This window comes from Pavona decussata, unplaced genomic scaffold, assembly GCF_977016875.1.
Source record: "Pavona decussata unplaced genomic scaffold, jaPavDecu1.1 SCAFFOLD_51, whole genome shotgun sequence".
NCBI lineage: Eukaryota > Metazoa > Cnidaria > Anthozoa > Scleractinia > Agariciidae > Pavona > Pavona decussata.
In genome coordinates this window covers 5,958,830-5,976,825 of record NW_028145473.1, presented here as the reverse complement: position 1 = coordinate 5,976,825, position 17,996 = coordinate 5,958,830, and the positions used below count along the sequence as shown (strand labels likewise).

General features: G+C 39.5%; 2 protein-coding genes across 2 annotated transcripts in view; both read right to left on the bottom strand.

Moving 5' to 3' along the window:
- The window catches only part of LOC146481247 (uncharacterized), a 59,267-nt gene that overhangs the window by 37,204 nt on the left and 4,067 nt on the right, over positions 1 to 17,996 (bottom strand). The window lies entirely within an intron of this gene.
- LOC146481248 (uncharacterized) overlaps positions 1 to 17,996 on the bottom strand; it is a 115,875-nt gene that overhangs the window by 93,943 nt on the left and 3,936 nt on the right. Inside the window, exons 2-3 of the mRNA XM_085109025.1 lie at positions 6,020 to 11,659; positions 3,665 to 5,893 (exon numbers count right to left, since the gene is read on the bottom strand). Coding sequence (XP_084965151.1) covers positions 5,325 to 5,893; positions 6,020 to 11,659 — 6,209 coding nt within the window. The 3' untranslated portion in view covers positions 3,665 to 5,324. The remainder of the gene's footprint in view (positions 1 to 3,664; positions 5,894 to 6,019; positions 11,660 to 17,996) is intronic.

Below are 17,996 nucleotides of genomic sequence, written 5' to 3'. Positions count from 1 at the left end.
AGTTATGAAGCAGGCGGGAAGTTTGGAGAGCACTCAGGAAGCTAGAGTTGCTTTTACGCATCTTTCGTGCTTTCCAAACTTCCTGGGTGCTTCATGTCTCGATGAAAGCATGCTGACGCATAAACCAATTGTTAACTAAAGGACAATAGAAGATTGGTTGTTTGAAAGCCTGAGCGGTCGGACTAAAGTGTTTGTACATAAACGGTATTTTGGGTCATCGTGTGCATTTTTGTTTAGCCTGCGTAGCTGGCGGTTTTGGTGCAGCTACTGGTGAAATGGGGAGAGAGCCGCGACAGTCGCGGCGAAGCCGGCTTTCCGGTGAGCCCACCCATAAAAACCGCCAGCTACGCAGGCTAATTTTTGTTAATTACGAACTCTTCACTCGAAAATGGCGATACAAAAATCATTTATTGATGAAATCACGGCCACTTAACAAATAAATACAATATCTGAACATTATAGGTCACACTGAGTTAAACTTGAGAAAAGTTGGGCCGCCGTTTTTCAAGCTTAACTGAGTATGATCCATAACCATATTGCACTGATTGGGTGTATTGATTCCCAGTGCGCAATTGTTTAATATCATGATTTTAGTTTCTGCTTAGCCGTTTTTGTGTTGTTTTTTCGTCACCAGGCCTCCTTTTTCCAGATTCAAAATGAAAAAGGATGATTCAGATGCTGGTACAAGTTATCATCTCAACAATGATGTATTAGCTGTAATCTCGTGCAATATCTTTGTGGAAGGTTACTTGGATCATCGCACCACATCCCAGAGCCAACTTTGAATGTGTTATCCAAGTTGGTGTGGAACAAAATCCTAAGCATGAATATCGCGTATAATTTGAAAGCTACCTGGGATTACTTTTCATATTCCGTTGTTCGTTTATGGATATTTTACAAACAGCTTTTTTTAGAATCTTTCCCGTGTTAAAGGGAACCTCCACTCCGACAACAAATTGATGGTAAATTGTCGGAAATAGTGTCTAAATTATAAATGTTAGTTTAAAATGTAGAAATAACATTCAAGTGTGCTAAAAAATTAGATATGATTATCGCCTATTTCCGACTTTAAATTTCCTGGGCGCCGCTTTGTTGGATTTTATGACGTCATATGGTTGCCGCTATTGTTAATAAGCAAGAAATCTTTTGTGTGAACAATAGAACAACCATATTACGTCATGGAATCCAAGATGGCGGCGCGCGGGAAATTTAAAATGAAAAATAGGCGATAATCATATTCTGTTTTGTCCGACACAAAAATGTTATTCCATGTTTTCCAACGAAATTTAAAATTAGATTGTATTTTTAACGATTTAACGTTAATTTATTTCAAGAGTAGAGGTTTTCTTTAAGTTCATTCCAAGTCCAGGTCTCAAATCTCGACCAGTGTTTTTGTATACCTATCTGAACGGGTGCGGTTGTTTTCCCAGTGATTTAATAAGGTGTGAAACAGCTTCTAGCTTTCTGCTTTTTTGTATCATAAGGAAATATAACTTTTTCTGAACTGGACACGTTATTTCATTGACTTTGTTGTGTTTGATGTAGACAATTGTCTCACAAATGTCTGCACTTTAATCAGCTGACTTTAAGGGAACCTCCACTCTCGGTATAAAGTAACGTTAAATTGTTGAAAATGCAATCATATTTCAAATTCGTTGGAAAACGTGATCAAAGGCTCCTGTGAGCCAACTCGAGAATGCAGATGACACATAGTAATTGAAATTTAGACGGCTACGGAAACTTCCTTGAAAGCTAAAAGAAATTATATCTTTGCCCGATTATGTAACGAAAAATAACCATTCTTGTACTATAAAAATGATTGTCAAACTATTCTCTACAGATTGAATAAGATTATTCTGATGCGCCGATTAAAAAACAAATCACGTGTTTTTTTATTCAAAGTTCATAAAAGCACGCTATGTGCAGCTACGTCATGCAAATTCGAGTCCGATAGTCCGGGGCTACTGGATTTTGCGATGGGGCTAGTGGATTCTGACCATCACTTGCCCGATGGGCAAGTAAAGTTTTTTTCGGGAATTAAAATTACAAAATTACTGAAGGGCAAGCCGATCTCACAGAGGGAAATATGTTCAACAAAGTATCGCATTACATTTCATGCCTAGCCTGCGTCGCTGGCGGTTTTTATGGGTGGCTCACTGCAAAGCCGGGCACGATAGCCAAAACGAGTGGCGAAGCTCTTACTAAATAAGAATTATTTATCGACCGCGTTCTTTTGCTTTCCCATAAATTACCAGTTGTAAATTTCGAAAATGAAACATTTTTTCCCTTTGAAACCTCTATTTTTTAATTAAATTATTTCTAAATTAAATTATTTTTAATTCTTAAAAGAAACCGCACTTTGTAGAAAAAAACGAAAAAACCTATAACTTTGCTCAGATTCAACGAAAAACCTCCATTCTTACACTTAAATGATTGTCAAATTATTCTCTACAGAATGAATGAGAGAATTCTGACGCGTCGTGAAAAAAATTTTCACGTTTTTTTTTTTTTCTTTTTCACTAATTGAGTTTACGACCCCGGACTTTCTGAAAAACTGAAAAAACTTGTAACTTTGTTCAGATTGAACGAAAAATCTCCATTCTTGCACTAAATGATCGTCAAATTATTCTCTACATATTGAATAAGAATTTCCTGATGCGCCGTGAACAATAAATGTTCGCGTGTTTTTTCCACTAATTGAGTTTAAAACTCATTCACTGCGCACGCCCGAAAGTTAACGACAAAACCGACCGACCAACCAACCAAGTCAACAGTCAGCTATCGCTATAACTCGTTCATTGTGCTACGCGCATTCACGAGTTAAAAATATAATTTCCGTGTCGGACAAAACAAGATTTGATTATTGCCTATTTTCGCTTTCAAATTTTCCGGGCCCCGCCATGTTGGACTTCATGACGAATTGTTTCTCACAAAAGAAGTTATGCTAAATGACAATAGTGGCAGCCGTATGACGTCATAATATCCAAAATGGCGGCGCCCAGGAAATTTAAAAGCGACGATAATCAAATGTAATTTTTAGCACACTTGGATGGTCTTTTCAAAATACAATTTAGAATTAAGACATTATTTCTTACGATTTAACATCAATTTGTTGTCAGAGTAGAGGTTCCCTTTAAGCACTTAGTCTTCTAGCACGTTTTTACTCTCAATTAAGGACTGTGCCTCGAAAAACAGAAGTATTTTTACACAGTTTATGACTGTGTGGGAAAAGCAGATCTTAGTAAGGGCTACTGGAATCCAACATGAAAATTGGGGGTAGCGGGGAATTTTTGAGAGATAATAAAGCAACAATTGTTCTAAAATGCAGTAAAATACAAAGCAATTTATGGCATATTTTTTCCAAATTGCAGCTTTATTATCTCTGAAAATGCACGGTTTCCCCTAGTTTTCATTTTGGATACCGAAAGCACTTGCTAAGTTCTGCTTTCTCCGCATAGTCTGAAACCGCGCAAAAAATATCCGTATATTAGTAGGCACCGTCCTTAAGAAAATGTTTTAGCATTCTACCATTTGAGGAATTGAGCAGCTAACTCTCTCACTCAGGCATAAATACCACAGGCAGGACTCGAAGTTCTCTTTACTATTTTATCATCTCGTGCAATAAAATTTGAAAAACAACTTATTCCTGGCCTGTTTCTTTTACTGTTTTTTGTTTGTTTGTTTGTTTTGTTTTTCCTTGGTTTATTACGTTGAATAGCACATTTTAAACTCGGAAACAACAAGGACTGTTTGTAGACTAACAGCAAATAACTTGGACACCATTCGCTCGCTAAACAGACTGCTATAATAGGACATCCTGTGTTCGTAGAAAGCCATTTAACCCTTTAACCCCTAATATCAAAGGCAAAATTCTCCTATCTTGTCCCCATACTTTTCTTATAAAGTACTGGGGAGAAGTTATGAAAATCTCAAGAAAATTCACCTTGGGTGATCATATTCTCAATTCTCATGAACTCGGGGATTGAATAAGCATTGATATAACAAGGAGAAATTCGATTCTGATCACTGTTAGGGCTTTTAAAAAGGTGAGCTATCTCAGACGTCTTTTGCTCACATGTTCTCAAGCACATGTAGGTTCCCAAGTAAAGAATGGGAAAAAGTTGCAACCAGAAATGAAATGAAAGTAAACGAGGGAGGGGATACTCATCTTATTGTCTGCCTGTTTTCTTTTCAGCCAATTCCTAAATGGATTGTTTCTTCATAAGATGATTCATTTTATCTGCATTAAAGAGCTTGAATGAATGAACGTCTTTTACGTTGAAAACCTGAAAAAAAAACAAAGCTGTACAAAGTTTTGGAGCAGTCTTCTGTTTCCTTTCCGCTCCCTCGCTCGGCTTCATGTGAATTTCACGACATAACGGCATTCTTAAAAGAAATAAGGGACTTCAATTAAGGTTGCGCTCGATTGACCGTATTCCGGAATAAGAATAAGCGGAATAGCTGTTAAATTTCTATATTTAAGTAAATTTTGGAAGATAAAATTGAATAACGTATTTTTATTACATTATTATTTCTGCAAACTTTCGTTGATACACGATAATTTAAGAGCGATTTTGTACTTCAGTAACTCCAAAAACCTATCGTAAGAGATTTTTTTGTCATTGTATGTAAATCCTGTTCCGGAATAGGGTCAATCAAACGCTCCCTGAGCAACCACGACGGTAAACCCAATTTAAAAATATAAGATCTCGTTACTTGCACCACTTTGTGATTATTTCAATTTACTCAACTCGTACATTCTGGCCGAACTATCCAGAAACAAAACTGGTAGGAACGGCGTTCATGTTAAGACAGATATTGGAATATTTACCGTACATGTGCTTACGTTCTAACGTTCGAAATTCGAAATTCTGAAAAATTCCGAAATTTGGCCATTTCACGTCGTTGTTTCGCCGAAGACGGCGAAGAAATGTACCAAAATTTATAATTTATAATTATTTTGTGGCCCTCTTGTTACCGGAGATGAGTAGGCCTTGCTATCCACATAAGCAGCCATAGAGGTGCCCCCTCCCACCCAACCTCATTCATATTTACGCAAACGTCCTGGATACCACGACAGTCAACTTGCAACTCAAGCAAGTTAGGCATAGGTACCTAAGTGTTGTTGAAGTTTACTAAAGTCATTGTATTATGAACTCGTTGCAACATCAATATGTCCGGCACCAACCTTCTCAAGTGTAATGGCTGGAGAACGTTGATCATTCTCCTTGGCCTCCTCAAGGTCACCCTTCTAGTTGTGAATTAAACCCAAGTAATTTTAACTCGTTTCAACAAGAATATGTTCGGTGTACAACTTCTCAAGTCTAATAGATAGAGCACACTGATGATACTCGTTTGGCCTGCTCAAAGTCGCCTAAGTCTCGGTGAATTAAACGTAAGTCATTGTAACTCGTTGCAACATCAATATGGTCGGCGCCAAGTTTCTCAATGGAAAGAGCACGTTGATGACACTCCTTAGCCTGCTCAAGGTCGCCTAACTCTTGGTGAATTACACCTAAGTTATTGTAACTCATTGCAACATCAATATGTTCGGCACCAAGTTTCTCAAGTCTAATGGTTAGAGCACGTTGATGATACTCCTTAGCCTGCTTAAGGTCGCCTAACTCTTGGTGAATTACACCTAAGTTATTGTAACTCGCTGCAACATCAATATGTTCGGCACCAAGCTTCTCAAGTGTAATGGTTAAAGCACGTTGATGAAACTCCTTGGCCTCCTCAAGGTCACCTAAGTGTCGGTGAATTTCTCCTAAGTTATTGTAACTCGTTGCAACACTAATATGTTCGGCACCAAGCTTCTCAAGTCTAATGGTTAGAGCACGTTGATGATACTCCTTGGCCTGCTCAAGGTCACCTAAGTCTTGGTGAATTGAACCTAAGTTATTGTAACTCGTTGCAACGCTAATATGTTCGGCACCAAGCTTCTCAACTTTAATGGTTAGAGCCCGTTGATGATACTCCTTGGCGTGCTCAAGGTCGCCCAAGTCTTGGAGAATTAAACCTAAGTTATTGTAACTCGTTGCAACATCAATATGTTCGGCACCAAGCTTCTCAAGTGTAATGGTTAAAGCACGTTGATGAAACTCCTTGGCCTGCTCAAGGTCGCCTAAGTCTTGGTGAATTAAACCTAAGTCATTGTAACTCGTTGCAACATCAATATGTTCGGCACCAAGTTTCTCAAGTCTAATGGTTAGAGCACGTTGATGATACTCCTTGGCCTGCTCAAGGTCGCCTAAGTCTTGGTGAATTAAACCTAAGTCATTGTAACTCGTTGCAACATCAATATGTTCGGCACCAAGTTTCTCAAGTCTAATGGTTAGAGCACGTTGATGATACTCCTTAGCCTGCTTAAGGTCGCCTAACTCTTGGTGAATTACACCTAAGTTATTGTAACTCGCTGCAACATCAATATGTTCGGCACCAAGCTTCTCAAGTGTAATGGTTAAAGCACGTTGATGAAACTCCTTGGCCTCCTCAAGGTCACCTAAGTGTCGGTGAATTTCTCCTAAGTTATTGTAACTCGTTGCAACACTAATATGTTCGGCACCAAGCTTCTCAAGTCTAATGGTTAGAGCACGTTGATGATACTCCTTGGCCTGCTCAAGGTCACCTAAGTCTTGGTGAATTGAACCTAAGTTATTGTAACTCGTTGCAACGCTAATATGTTCGGCACCAAGCTTCTCAACTTTAATGGTTAGAGCCCGTTGATGATACTCCTTGGCGTGCTCAAGGTCGCCTAAGTCTTGGAGAATTAAACCTAAGTTATTGTAACTCGTTGCAACCTCAATATGTTCGGCACCAAGCTTCTCAAGTGTAATGGTTAAAGCACGTTGATGAAACTCCTTGGCCTCCTCAAGGTCACCTAAGTGTCGGTGAATTTCTCCTAAGTTATTGTAACTCGTTGCAACGCTAATATGTTCGGCACCAAGCTTCTCAACTTTAATGGTTAGAGCCCGTTGATGATACTCCTTGGCGTGCTCAAGGTCGCCTAAGTCTTGGAGAATTAAACCTAAGTCATTGTAACTCGTTGCAACATCAATATGTTCGGCACCAAGTTTCTCAAGTCTAATGGTTAGAGCACGTTGATGATACTCCTTGGCCTGCTCAAGGTCGCCTAAGTCTTGGTGAATTAAACCTAAGTCATTGTAACTCGTTGCAACATCAATATGTTCGGCACCAAGTTTCTCAAGTCTAATGGTTAGAGCACGTTGATGATACTCCTTAGCCTGCTTAAGGTCGCCTAACTCTTGGTGAATTACACCTAAGTTATTGTAACTCGCTGCAACATCAATATGTTCGGCACCAAGCTTCTCAAGTGTAATGGTTAAAGCACGTTGATGAAACTCCTTGGCCTCCTCAAGGTCACCTAAGTGTCGGTGAATTTCTCCTAAGTTATTGTAACTCGTTGCAACACTAATATGTTCGGCACCAAGCTTCTCAAGTCTAATGGTTAGAGCACGTTGATGATACTCCTTGGCCTGCTCAAGGTCACCTAAGTCTTGGTGAATTGAACCTAAGTTATTGTAACTCGTTGCAACGCTAATATGTTCGGCACCAAGCTTCTCAACTTTAATGGTTAGAGCCCGTTGATGATACTCCTTGGCGTGCTCAAGGTCGCCTAAGTCTTGGAGAATTAAACCTAAGTTATTGTAACTCGTTGCAACATCAATATGTTCGGCACCAAGCTTCTCAAGTGTAATGGTTAAAGCACGTTGATGAAACTCCTTGGCCTCCTCAAGGTCACCTAAGTGTCGGTGAATTTCTCCTAAGTTATTGTAACTCGTTGCAACGCTAATATGTTCGGCACCAAGCTTCTCAACTTTAATGGTTAGAGCCCGTTGATGATACTCCTTGGCGTGCTCAAGGTCGCCTAAGTCTTGGAGAATTAAACCTAAGTCATTGTAACTCGTTGCAACATCAATATGTTCGGCACCAAGTTTCTCAAGTCTAATGGTTAGAGCACGTTGATGATACTCCTTGGCCTGCTCAAGGTCGCCTAAGTCTTGGTGAATTAAACCTAAGTCATTGTAACTCGTTGCAACATCAATATGTTCGGCACCAAGTTTCTCAAGTCTAATGGTTAGAGCACGTTGATGATACTCCTTAGCCTGCTTAAGGTCGCCTAACTCTTGGTGAATTACACCTAAGTTATTGTAACTCGCTGCAACATCAATATGTTCGGCACCAAGCTTCTCAAGTGTAATGGTTAAAGCACGTTGATGAAACTCCTTGGCCTCCTCAAGGTCACCTAAGTGTCGGTGAATTTCTCCTAAGTTATTGTAACTCGTTGCAACACTAATATGTTCGGCACCAAGCTTCTCAAGTCTAATGGTTAGAGCACGTTGATGATACTCCTTGGCCTGCTCAAGGTCACCTAAGTCTTGGTGAATTGAACCTAAGTTATTGTAACTCGTTGCAACGCTAATATGTTCGGCACCAAGCTTCTCAACTTTAATGGTTAGAGCCCGTTGATGATACTCCTTGGCGTGCTCAAGGTCGCCTAAGTCTTGGAGAATTAAACCTAAGTTATTGTAACTCGTTGCAACATCAATATGTTCGGCACCAAGCTTCTCAAGTGTAATGGTTAAAGCACGTTGATGAAACTCCTTGGCCTCCTCAAGGTCACCTAAGTGTCGGTGAATTTCTCCTAAGTTATTGTAACTCGTTGCAACGCTAATATGTTCGGCACCAAGCTTCTCAACTTTAATGGTTAGAGCCCGTTGATGATACTCCTTGGCGTGCTCAAGGTCGCCTAAGTCTTGGAGAATTAAACCTAAGTCATTGTAACTCGTTGCAACATCAATATGTTCGGCACCAAGTTTCTCAAGTCTAATGGTTAGAGCCCGTTGATGATACTCCTTGGCGTGCTCAAGGTCGCCTAAGTCTTGGAGAATTAAACCTAAGTCATTGTAACTCGTTGCAACACTAATATGTTCGGCACCAAGCTTCTCAAGTCTAATGGTTAGAGCACGTTGATGATACTCCTTGGCCTGCTCAAGGTCGCCTAAGTCTTGGTGTATTGAACCTAAGTTATTGTAACTCGTTGCGACACTAATATGTTCGGCACCAAGCTTCTCAAGTTTAATGGTTAGAGCACGTTGATGATACTCCTTGGCGTGCTCAAGGTCGCCTAAGTCTTGGAGAATTAAACCTAAGTTATTGTAACTCGTTGCAACATCAATATGTTCGGCACCAAGCTTCTCAAGTGTGATGGTCAGAGCACGTTGATGATACTCCTTGGCGTGCTCAAGGTCGCCTAAGTCTCGGTGAATTAAACCTAAGTTATTGTAACTCGTTGCAACATGAATATGTTCGGATCCAAGCTTCTCGAGATACGTAGTTAAAGCCCGTTGATGATACTCCTTTGCCGTCTCAAGGTCGCCTAACTGTCGGTGAATTATACCTAAGTTATTGTAACTCGTTGCAACATCAATATGTTCGACACCAAGCTTCTCAAGTGTAATGGTTAAAGCACGTTGATGAAACTCCTTGGCCTGCACAAGGTCGCCTAAGTCTTGGTGAATTAAACCTAACTCATTATAACTCAATGCAACTTCGAGATCGGTACACTCTGGTTTTTCCAGGGTAAGAGCGAGTGCGTATTCGTGGTACATTTTTGCGCTGTCAAATGCACAATGCCTTGCACATATCCTGCCAAAGGATTGAACGTTTTCTTGATAAAAATCGCTTGAAATATATTTATTATGGACTTGAAATGAGCTTTCTTTTGAAAACACATCATCAATCACAAAAAGTAAGGTTCTCAAATGAGGGACGACATGTAGAGTGTCCAATGCTGAGTGGCGTTCTTTTGGGAGGGTATTGATAAACTGGTTGAATGATTTAATAGCCCCATTCATGATGTCAATGTTATTATCCTCTGGGTTGTGCTTTAATGCAGTTTTGATAGCATCATGTACAACCTGGTGTACACGAATGAAGCAACCATTTTCGTCTTCATCAAATAGCAGTAGTGAGCATCTCTTTAGTCTCATGCAAATCAATTCTTTTTCTAGATCTTTGCTATTTTCATCTACGGTTTTTATGTAATTGATTCCAATATCCAGGCTTAATGGTTTGGGTGCACAAATCGAAAGTAAAGAGAATAAGTGATTCACAACTTTGTCGGAAGTGATCTCCTTTTCAACGGCCAGAGCTATGGCTGCGGTCATGGAGTTTGGGTAGCTAAGGTTTGTTTCAGTAAGAATTTCCTCAGTAATTCTCCGTTGACCTTTTTCTAATATTTTTAGATATTCTTTCCATCCGAAATGTGATGACGCTTTGTTCTGCCGAACCTGTTTAACAAAGGTTGCGGCGCTCGCTAAAGCAAGAGGTTGGTAGTCCAGTGTTTGTGCAACTTCATTTTCCTGCTCGCTTTTGGGAAGGCCAGAAAGTATGGACAATAAAGAGATGGCATCGTCGTGATCCATACCTTTGCTTACTGGGATGTGATTGATGCACGAGCTTGGTAAAGGGATAGACGCGGTATCTTGTGTTGTAATCAACAACTGACCCTTTCCCCATGCCTCGTTGCCAGAATCTGGCAGATGAACATGCACAGAAGATACGCTGGTGACATTGTCAACCACCAGTAGCCAAGACGTGTACAAGCCAATTTTTGTGGAAATAAGCATCTTAAGATCAGCTATCTTCTCGTCAATTTTCGAATTCTTGGAGTTGAGGATTTGTATAATTGAATATTCCGGACATCTTAATTGGCGAGCAAAGAAAGCATACGACTCCAGAAGTGAATCTGGACTAGTGGCATTTAGAGTCATCACAAATGGCGTTGCACATGGCATTTGTTTACTTTCATCAAAGTATCGTCTAGCCACAAGACTTACTAGCTGCGATTTGCCACTTCCAGGATTTCCCGAGATGTATAGATAGGTTAGACTGCTTTCATTGGCTTCTTTTAGCTCCCTAAGCTGTTGTGCTATTTCAGCTACATCACGATCGCGAGTTCCGATGTCGTGTGAAGGGTTCGGTGGAAGAATACAAAAAGAGGTAATTTCTTTCTGCAGCTGATCTTCCAGGACCTTACGCTGTTCTTCGAGGTCCTGTCGCTGATCTTCCTTATCTTGAAGTTGCTGTTTAAGGTTATCAACTTGTTTCAGCACATCTCGTAACTCTTCTGTAGAAAACGTTGTCTGATTTTTTATGTCTTGAATTTTTACAGTATCGAGACCAAGCACTTGAAAAGCGCCGCAAACGTTGCTAATGGTTTTATGAAAGTCTGCATCGGAGAGATTGTCTCGGAGTGTGTGAGCAAATGCTTCGTTCCTAAATTTTCTAAGATCATCTACATTTGTCCTGACTGTTGCGTTAATACCGTGCCCAACACAATCAGAGTAAAGGATGGCGTAAAACAGCATTGTACAATCCCATTCAGTCCTATCTCCATTCTTCATGGTGGCCAGGAGGTGTGCATTTTTTTTTCGGTTTCGAAGCGACTCCCCGTTGTAAAAGTCCAGTCCATTCCTAGGATCATCTTTCCACTCTCCCATTGTTGCTTTGTACTGTTTGTCCCATTCCTGTTTAAAAATCGTTCTCAGACCCTCAGCTAGTACATTAGTTGTTACATGGCAAATTCTGAAGTAGTTTAGCTGTTCATTGGTATATTCGTTTGAAGAGGTCATATCTGGTTTTCTCATGGGCCTTGGAACCTTTGTGAAAAGAAAAAGACCTTACCGTTAATTAGCAAACTGGCGGAAATTTGAAGCTGAACGAAATATGAATTGAAGAAGGTTGTTAAAATAGTTAACAGTGTCGTTAGTTTTCAATTCAGCAACATGGATAGGAAAGTTACAGAATTTTTTCAATTAATGGACTCAGGTGTTTTCTTGGTGTCAATCTGTAAAGCGGAAACTCCCTATGTTTAATACGTTTAAGTAAAAATTAAACAGTAACAACAGCAACAAACAAGCAACCTTGACCGATACGAAACTTCGAGAACTTACCACATTTTACTTTATGGTATAGGTAGTATATGTACTCAGTAACACTCCTATATAAAGAGAAGAAATCAATAAGGGCTTAAGCGGCCTTATTCATTCCCACTGTACGCCTCGCAGTGCTTTTAAACCTTTCCTCCTGGCACAATTGAGCTAATGACTGATTTTAGTCATAAGGATAGCGTGATATATATTGTTTTGTTACTATTCCGTTGCGCTACTTGACTTTATACCGGAAGTTACTTATGATAACGCAACGACCGACGCGCCAGAGAGATCTGACTTCCGGTTACGTTTGACTTGTCCTTCAAGCATCTTTAGATGTGTTTGCTCTTAAACTAAATCGAATACACAGAGATCGTAACAATGTTTTTGAAAAGGAAGTTGGAATTGACGTTTGATGGCAATAAATAAACCTAAATCGACCATTTAACTGCTACAAATGGCGGGTGAGGGTTGGCATGCGAAGAACGGTCAAGAAATCGACGCCATATGGTCAGTTTTAAAGTAGCCCGTATAGACGAAAGGACGTGTCTTTCAAAATACCTTCTTTCTTTGTTTTTTGTTTGTTTGTTTATTTTTATTTTTATTTTGCAATATTTTATAAAACAGAAACAACATGACCATGTCTTAATTTCGATCGAGCTGCGCAAATTGTTGTTAATTAACATAAGATGCCATTCAGGTTAGACGAGAATGCGAGGAAGATTCTTCCACCAAATGTCTTTTTGTGCTGTTTTGCTTTGTTCCTGTGCTCGACTGTTTTGCCATTTGGCGTGCTGGGGGTGGTGAGGGGTTTCTCTTGTTTGCCACTAAATTGAGGCTTGCGATCTGCAACGTCTTGAAGTTCACAATTTACGGTCTCAGACATCGTATTACTTTGGATCGGTTAACCCCATCTTGACCGTGCTTTATTTGTCCTCTGGGGCCGGGATGCAACCCCCCCCTCCCCCCCCCCCTTATCCTCTCCCCACCAAAACTTCGCACATACAAAGGCTAAAGCATTTACTGTCAGAACAACAAATGAACTAATTTTCTTTTATGCTGGCCTCGTAACATACGTTAACTTTTTACAATTAATAAGTTTTTCCTTCCTTTTGCTTTTTCATTTTTTTTCTTTCTTTCTTTTTTGCCTGCTATCTAGAACCTAAATTAGCCAGGGAGCTAACAAGACAACCTAATGGTTTATTTAGCTTCCTTGCTTTGCACATTAATCTAACTAATAATTAATTTAATTTATATAACACCACTAAAAGATTGTAATAATCAACATGTAAATAGAAAAAAAGCACAAATAAACATTATTGTTATTGTTATTGTTATTGTAGTGAGACTTGGAGGATAGAAAGAACGTCCAAACATGTCTCATTTGAGGTACGCAACACGAAATGCTGATGTCTTGTGAAGTGATAATGACTGACAAATGGCTGCCATCATGGATCCATCCATCTTGGATTTCTGGATTTTCCTAAAACTTCAGGAAGGCGCCGAAATTGAACGAAAAGTAATCAAGAACAATAAGGGAACACAGATGTGAGCTAAAAACGTAAACGTTGCGGGAAGAAAAGTGATTTTTTTTTCTTTATTTTCAAAGGGAATGTTCTATTTTCTGAAAAAACAAGACGCTTTGGGAGCGTATACTTGGGCGTCGTTGTATTAGGAGTATCTGAGCATGCACGTTAGTTCAATCTTTGATGACAGGTGAACGATAAAAGATTCGCTGCGAGTCTAAGGCATCATATTTGCGATAAACCTAAAATGTGATATAGTTCAACCTAAAATGTCACGAAAACAAAATAAAACATTACTCTCTTTAATACTAAACATGTCGGATTTTGTAACCATGAGGTGCATCTTAGATAATATGGTGGATTCAGTTAGCGACAAAGGAGTATTTGTGATTCCAGTGGTAATGATGAATTTTGGCGACAGAGGGGTATTTGTGCGAATACCTTTCCACTCTGATACCCTTACTTTCTGGGCTTTCTAAATCTTTCTGTGACAGATGTTCCACCTTTTACACGATTGCAAAATGTCACGCTTAACGTGTAATATGACACGCGTGCGAAAAGACATGCGTTCGACATGGGACGCATGTGATAAGACAAACCTGACAGAACATCCGATTTAAAAAGTTAAATCAACGAATCTATTTCATGATCACTGGAATGGGACAGAACTTTAATGACAAAATCAAAGCGCTCTGTGAGTGGCCAAAGAATGAAGTATTTCAAATTATCTATACAGTTATTTGTTTAGTGGTTCTGCGTGACTGCCCGGGTGATTGCCAATGGACAAAACATCATGACACAAAAGGGAGAATTTCCAGGTTTTAGAAGGGCTGTAAATGAAAGAAACTGGCTTTGCAAAGTGGAAAGACACTGCAGCTCCCGTGGCGATTGAATGACAAGCAGAAACCGTCCAGTTTTCCTTCCAAGAACCGCCGAAAATTTTTCTTCCTCATTGCTGCGTCGCCGGATGAAACTTGATACACGTAAACGATTTTGGCTGCCTAGCACGTGACCGAAATCTTCCCGGTGTTTTCAGAGTGGCAGTTCCTTTCTCCATCCAAACGACGGCTTCGCTCAACGATTTGTAACATCGGGGGCTTTCAGTTTTGCTAAGGCCCGGGTGCTTAAGTTGCTATTTTGGCTTTATCCAACGTAAAAATAAAAATGCGTTTAGCGTTGCGTTACTCAGTTGTTGTTGGTATGAATATGAAAATTTTCGGTGTTTACGTTTGTTCCAATGAATCGATCTTATCGCTAACTCTCGACCCCTAGTGAAAGATTTTTTTTTCAGATTTTTACAGTTATAATTTCATTCAGAACATAAACTCGGATTTTTAGGGAAATTTCCTTTGAAAGTTTTCATTTTTGCGCTTTGTGTTTGCTGAAACGAAAACACGAGTCATCTGACATTTTCTCGTAGCCCTCGTCTAATAAAGATAAATTGAATAATTTTGGTTCCACACTCGATTGAGGAGAGCTTCCTGGTACTGTAGAAAATATGTGAAGAATATTTAATTGTTTCTAAAGTAAGCGTACGTTTACACCGCTGGATGAAACACTCCTTGCGTGCCGATCAAGTTTGCGATTGTTTGTCAAGACGAGAGAACGGTAAATTGAATAAAATTCAAAATCTTAGACACGGCTACCGTGTCATGTTGGTCACTTGCGTCCCATTTTACTCGCTGGCGTGCCATTTCACCCGGTGCTGTGCTTGACACACTTCATTGTTCGATCTAACACGGACCTTTGTTTTTATCGTGCGATAAAAAGAACAAAAGAAAAAAAATAATTATCCGTGCATTCTGCTGACACACTGCTCAGATGCCGGCGTATCATTTCACTCACTGCCTATTGTTTAGCGTGTCAATTTGGCGTGTCCCTGCGTTCACTTTTTCCCCTGTTTTCACGTGGAGGATCACATTTCGGTTTTATCCAAGTGAACGTAAATAAAGAAATTAATTCGAGCGTCAAGCGTTGATTGTCGCTGTGCATTAGCAAACTTTCAATGTTTACATTTGTTCTGGTGAATAGATCTTATCGCTCACACTGGACCCCGGATGAAATTTATTTTCAAAGCTTTAGTTTTAGTTTCCTACTTTACCCTAAGCCTTTCACCCACGGAATGGTCTTGAATCTTTAAAGTTAATTGAACGTTTTCTTTTTTATATTTCGGCCAGAGAAATGAAATGTTTTGCTCGGCTGTATGTAAATTCAGTGTTTACGGCCTGATCTTATCGATTACGTTTGACACCGAAGGGGGATTTATCGAGAAGAGGCAAAAGAGCGTCTGCGAGGGAGGTTAATCGAAGTCGAACTTTTGGAAAATATCCGTGCTGAAAAGAAAGTTGCCCCTTAGTTTCGTTCAATGGAAGGAGTTAACAGACAACACACATACTAGCTGTTTTCTTTTAAGGATACGTTATTCGTTGTGTTGATTTTACGTCCTTGTTTTTTGTCCCGTAATGGCGGCTTATGATGAAAACATGCACTATACCGCCAACTTGTAGCGCACGCGCAGTAGAGCCCTCTTTGCCATTTGACGTATACGAAGAAATCCTACTTTATAACTTGGGCTCTCCGCCCAAGTAAAAAACTGCCTATCAAAACTTGGTTGTCATGGTAACATCAAGGTCAATCAACACTAACCGACAACATAAATTTTTTTCCCGGGTCTCTGCAAAACGCAGACCGGATGGCGGCGGATGGCGGATGGCGGATGGCGGATGGCGGATGGCGGACGGCGGATGATAAAATGCGGATAATAAAATGCGGATGGAAAAATGCGGATAATAAAATGCAGATGACAAAAAAATTAAAATAATAAATAAATTGATTGATTAATTAATTAATCAATCACAAATTTCCCACATTTCTTCTTTATGTATCGTCGGATCCGAAAAAAAGAAAGCACTTTCATCGAAGAAGAAGTACTTTTTGATCGGGATCCATACTTTTCAATTTAACATCACCACTACAGTCCTTTTTTTTCCCCATCTTTATTAGTAACTAACATTTAACAAAGAAAACTACACTACTACCACTACAGTACTTGATCGACACACCACCCTACCCTAAATAGTTGTCAATTTTGCACCGAGCGTTTGTACGTGCACGGCACCTGTACGTAGGAAGGCTTGTTTAATAGCATAAGTAATAGCTCGAGTGAATGAACCGCGCACCTGGGTTAACCGATGTCTGAGTTGTCGGAAGGCGATGCGGATTTGGGCCAGCCAACTTTTGTTTGGAAGAGGTGAGTTAAGTTAATGAATTGATTAAACTCAATCGATCTTCGACCTTTTTTTAAAGTCAGGCAATTTTTGTTAACCTTTTTTGTGTTCACTGTACATGTATGGTGAAAATGCTGGTCCAGCCCACGATGGTAGGGATTATTTATAGCTTTTGCGTTTTAAAGTCAACCCAGGTCACGCGTGAACGATATTTTTGAAATTTGAACGGAGTTTTGAAATTTACATGTCATTTTAATTAAATATTTCAAGAATAACAATTGTTTCCCAAGTATTTTGAATCTTTTTTTCAGTTAATGCGTCTTTTTCGGAACGATTTCCAGAGAAATGTCCAACATTCCATTCACACGTATGACATTACACAGAGAAATTCGAATGTTCATTTCATTCTTGGAAATACTTTTCACGCGTGACCTGGGTTGACTGTAATGCATGTTACAAAATTGCGATAGTAGCATTTTAGTTGTAGCTCTGACCAATGTCTTCCGGCTTCTGTCGAGGTAAATCTTATTATCATTGTTTTACACGGCCACTGAAGGCTTAGCTTACCCCTAGACCCGCACGTAGACAGTATATCGTAAGCAAAATAACTTGCTTGATTTGCCGGTTAGTTCATTTTTAAACTACATCCATTTTGAAATCACTGGTGATCCTTGGAATCTGATTGGTCCAAAATGGTGCAATTTATTCCCAAATTGCACCATTTTTTGCTCTAAATTGCATCCTTTTTTAGCTCATCAAAATGGAAATGAAGTAACAGAAATAGAATATCAATATTGACAATGATACTCTGTGATTTCAAAATGGATGTAATTAAGTGGTAATAGGTCTTATCACGGTTTTCGACGCCATTTTGACGAGTAGGCAAACACGTCTGAAATAACAGTGTTTGTATGGAAATCCGATGTCAAATAATTTTCATAAAACATCGCTTCTGAAAAACTCATGAATTGGAAACTTTTAGCACTAGTAAAAGGATTTTAAGAAAAAAATTTGGAGGGATGTAGTTGTGCCAGAAAGCGTCCAGTCGTGTTTTGAACTTTCCATACATTTGTCTGTATTTTTTTCCCGCGAACTATTTTTAGTAGCAGTTCACGGCTGGTTCGCTATACAGACAAATGTATGGAAAATTCAAAACACGACTGGACGCTTTCTAGCCCAGCTACATCCCTCCAATTTTTTCCTTAAAATCCTTTTCCTAATGCCAAAAGTTTCCAATTCATGAATTTTTCAGAAGCGATGTTTTATGAAAGTTATTTGACATCGGA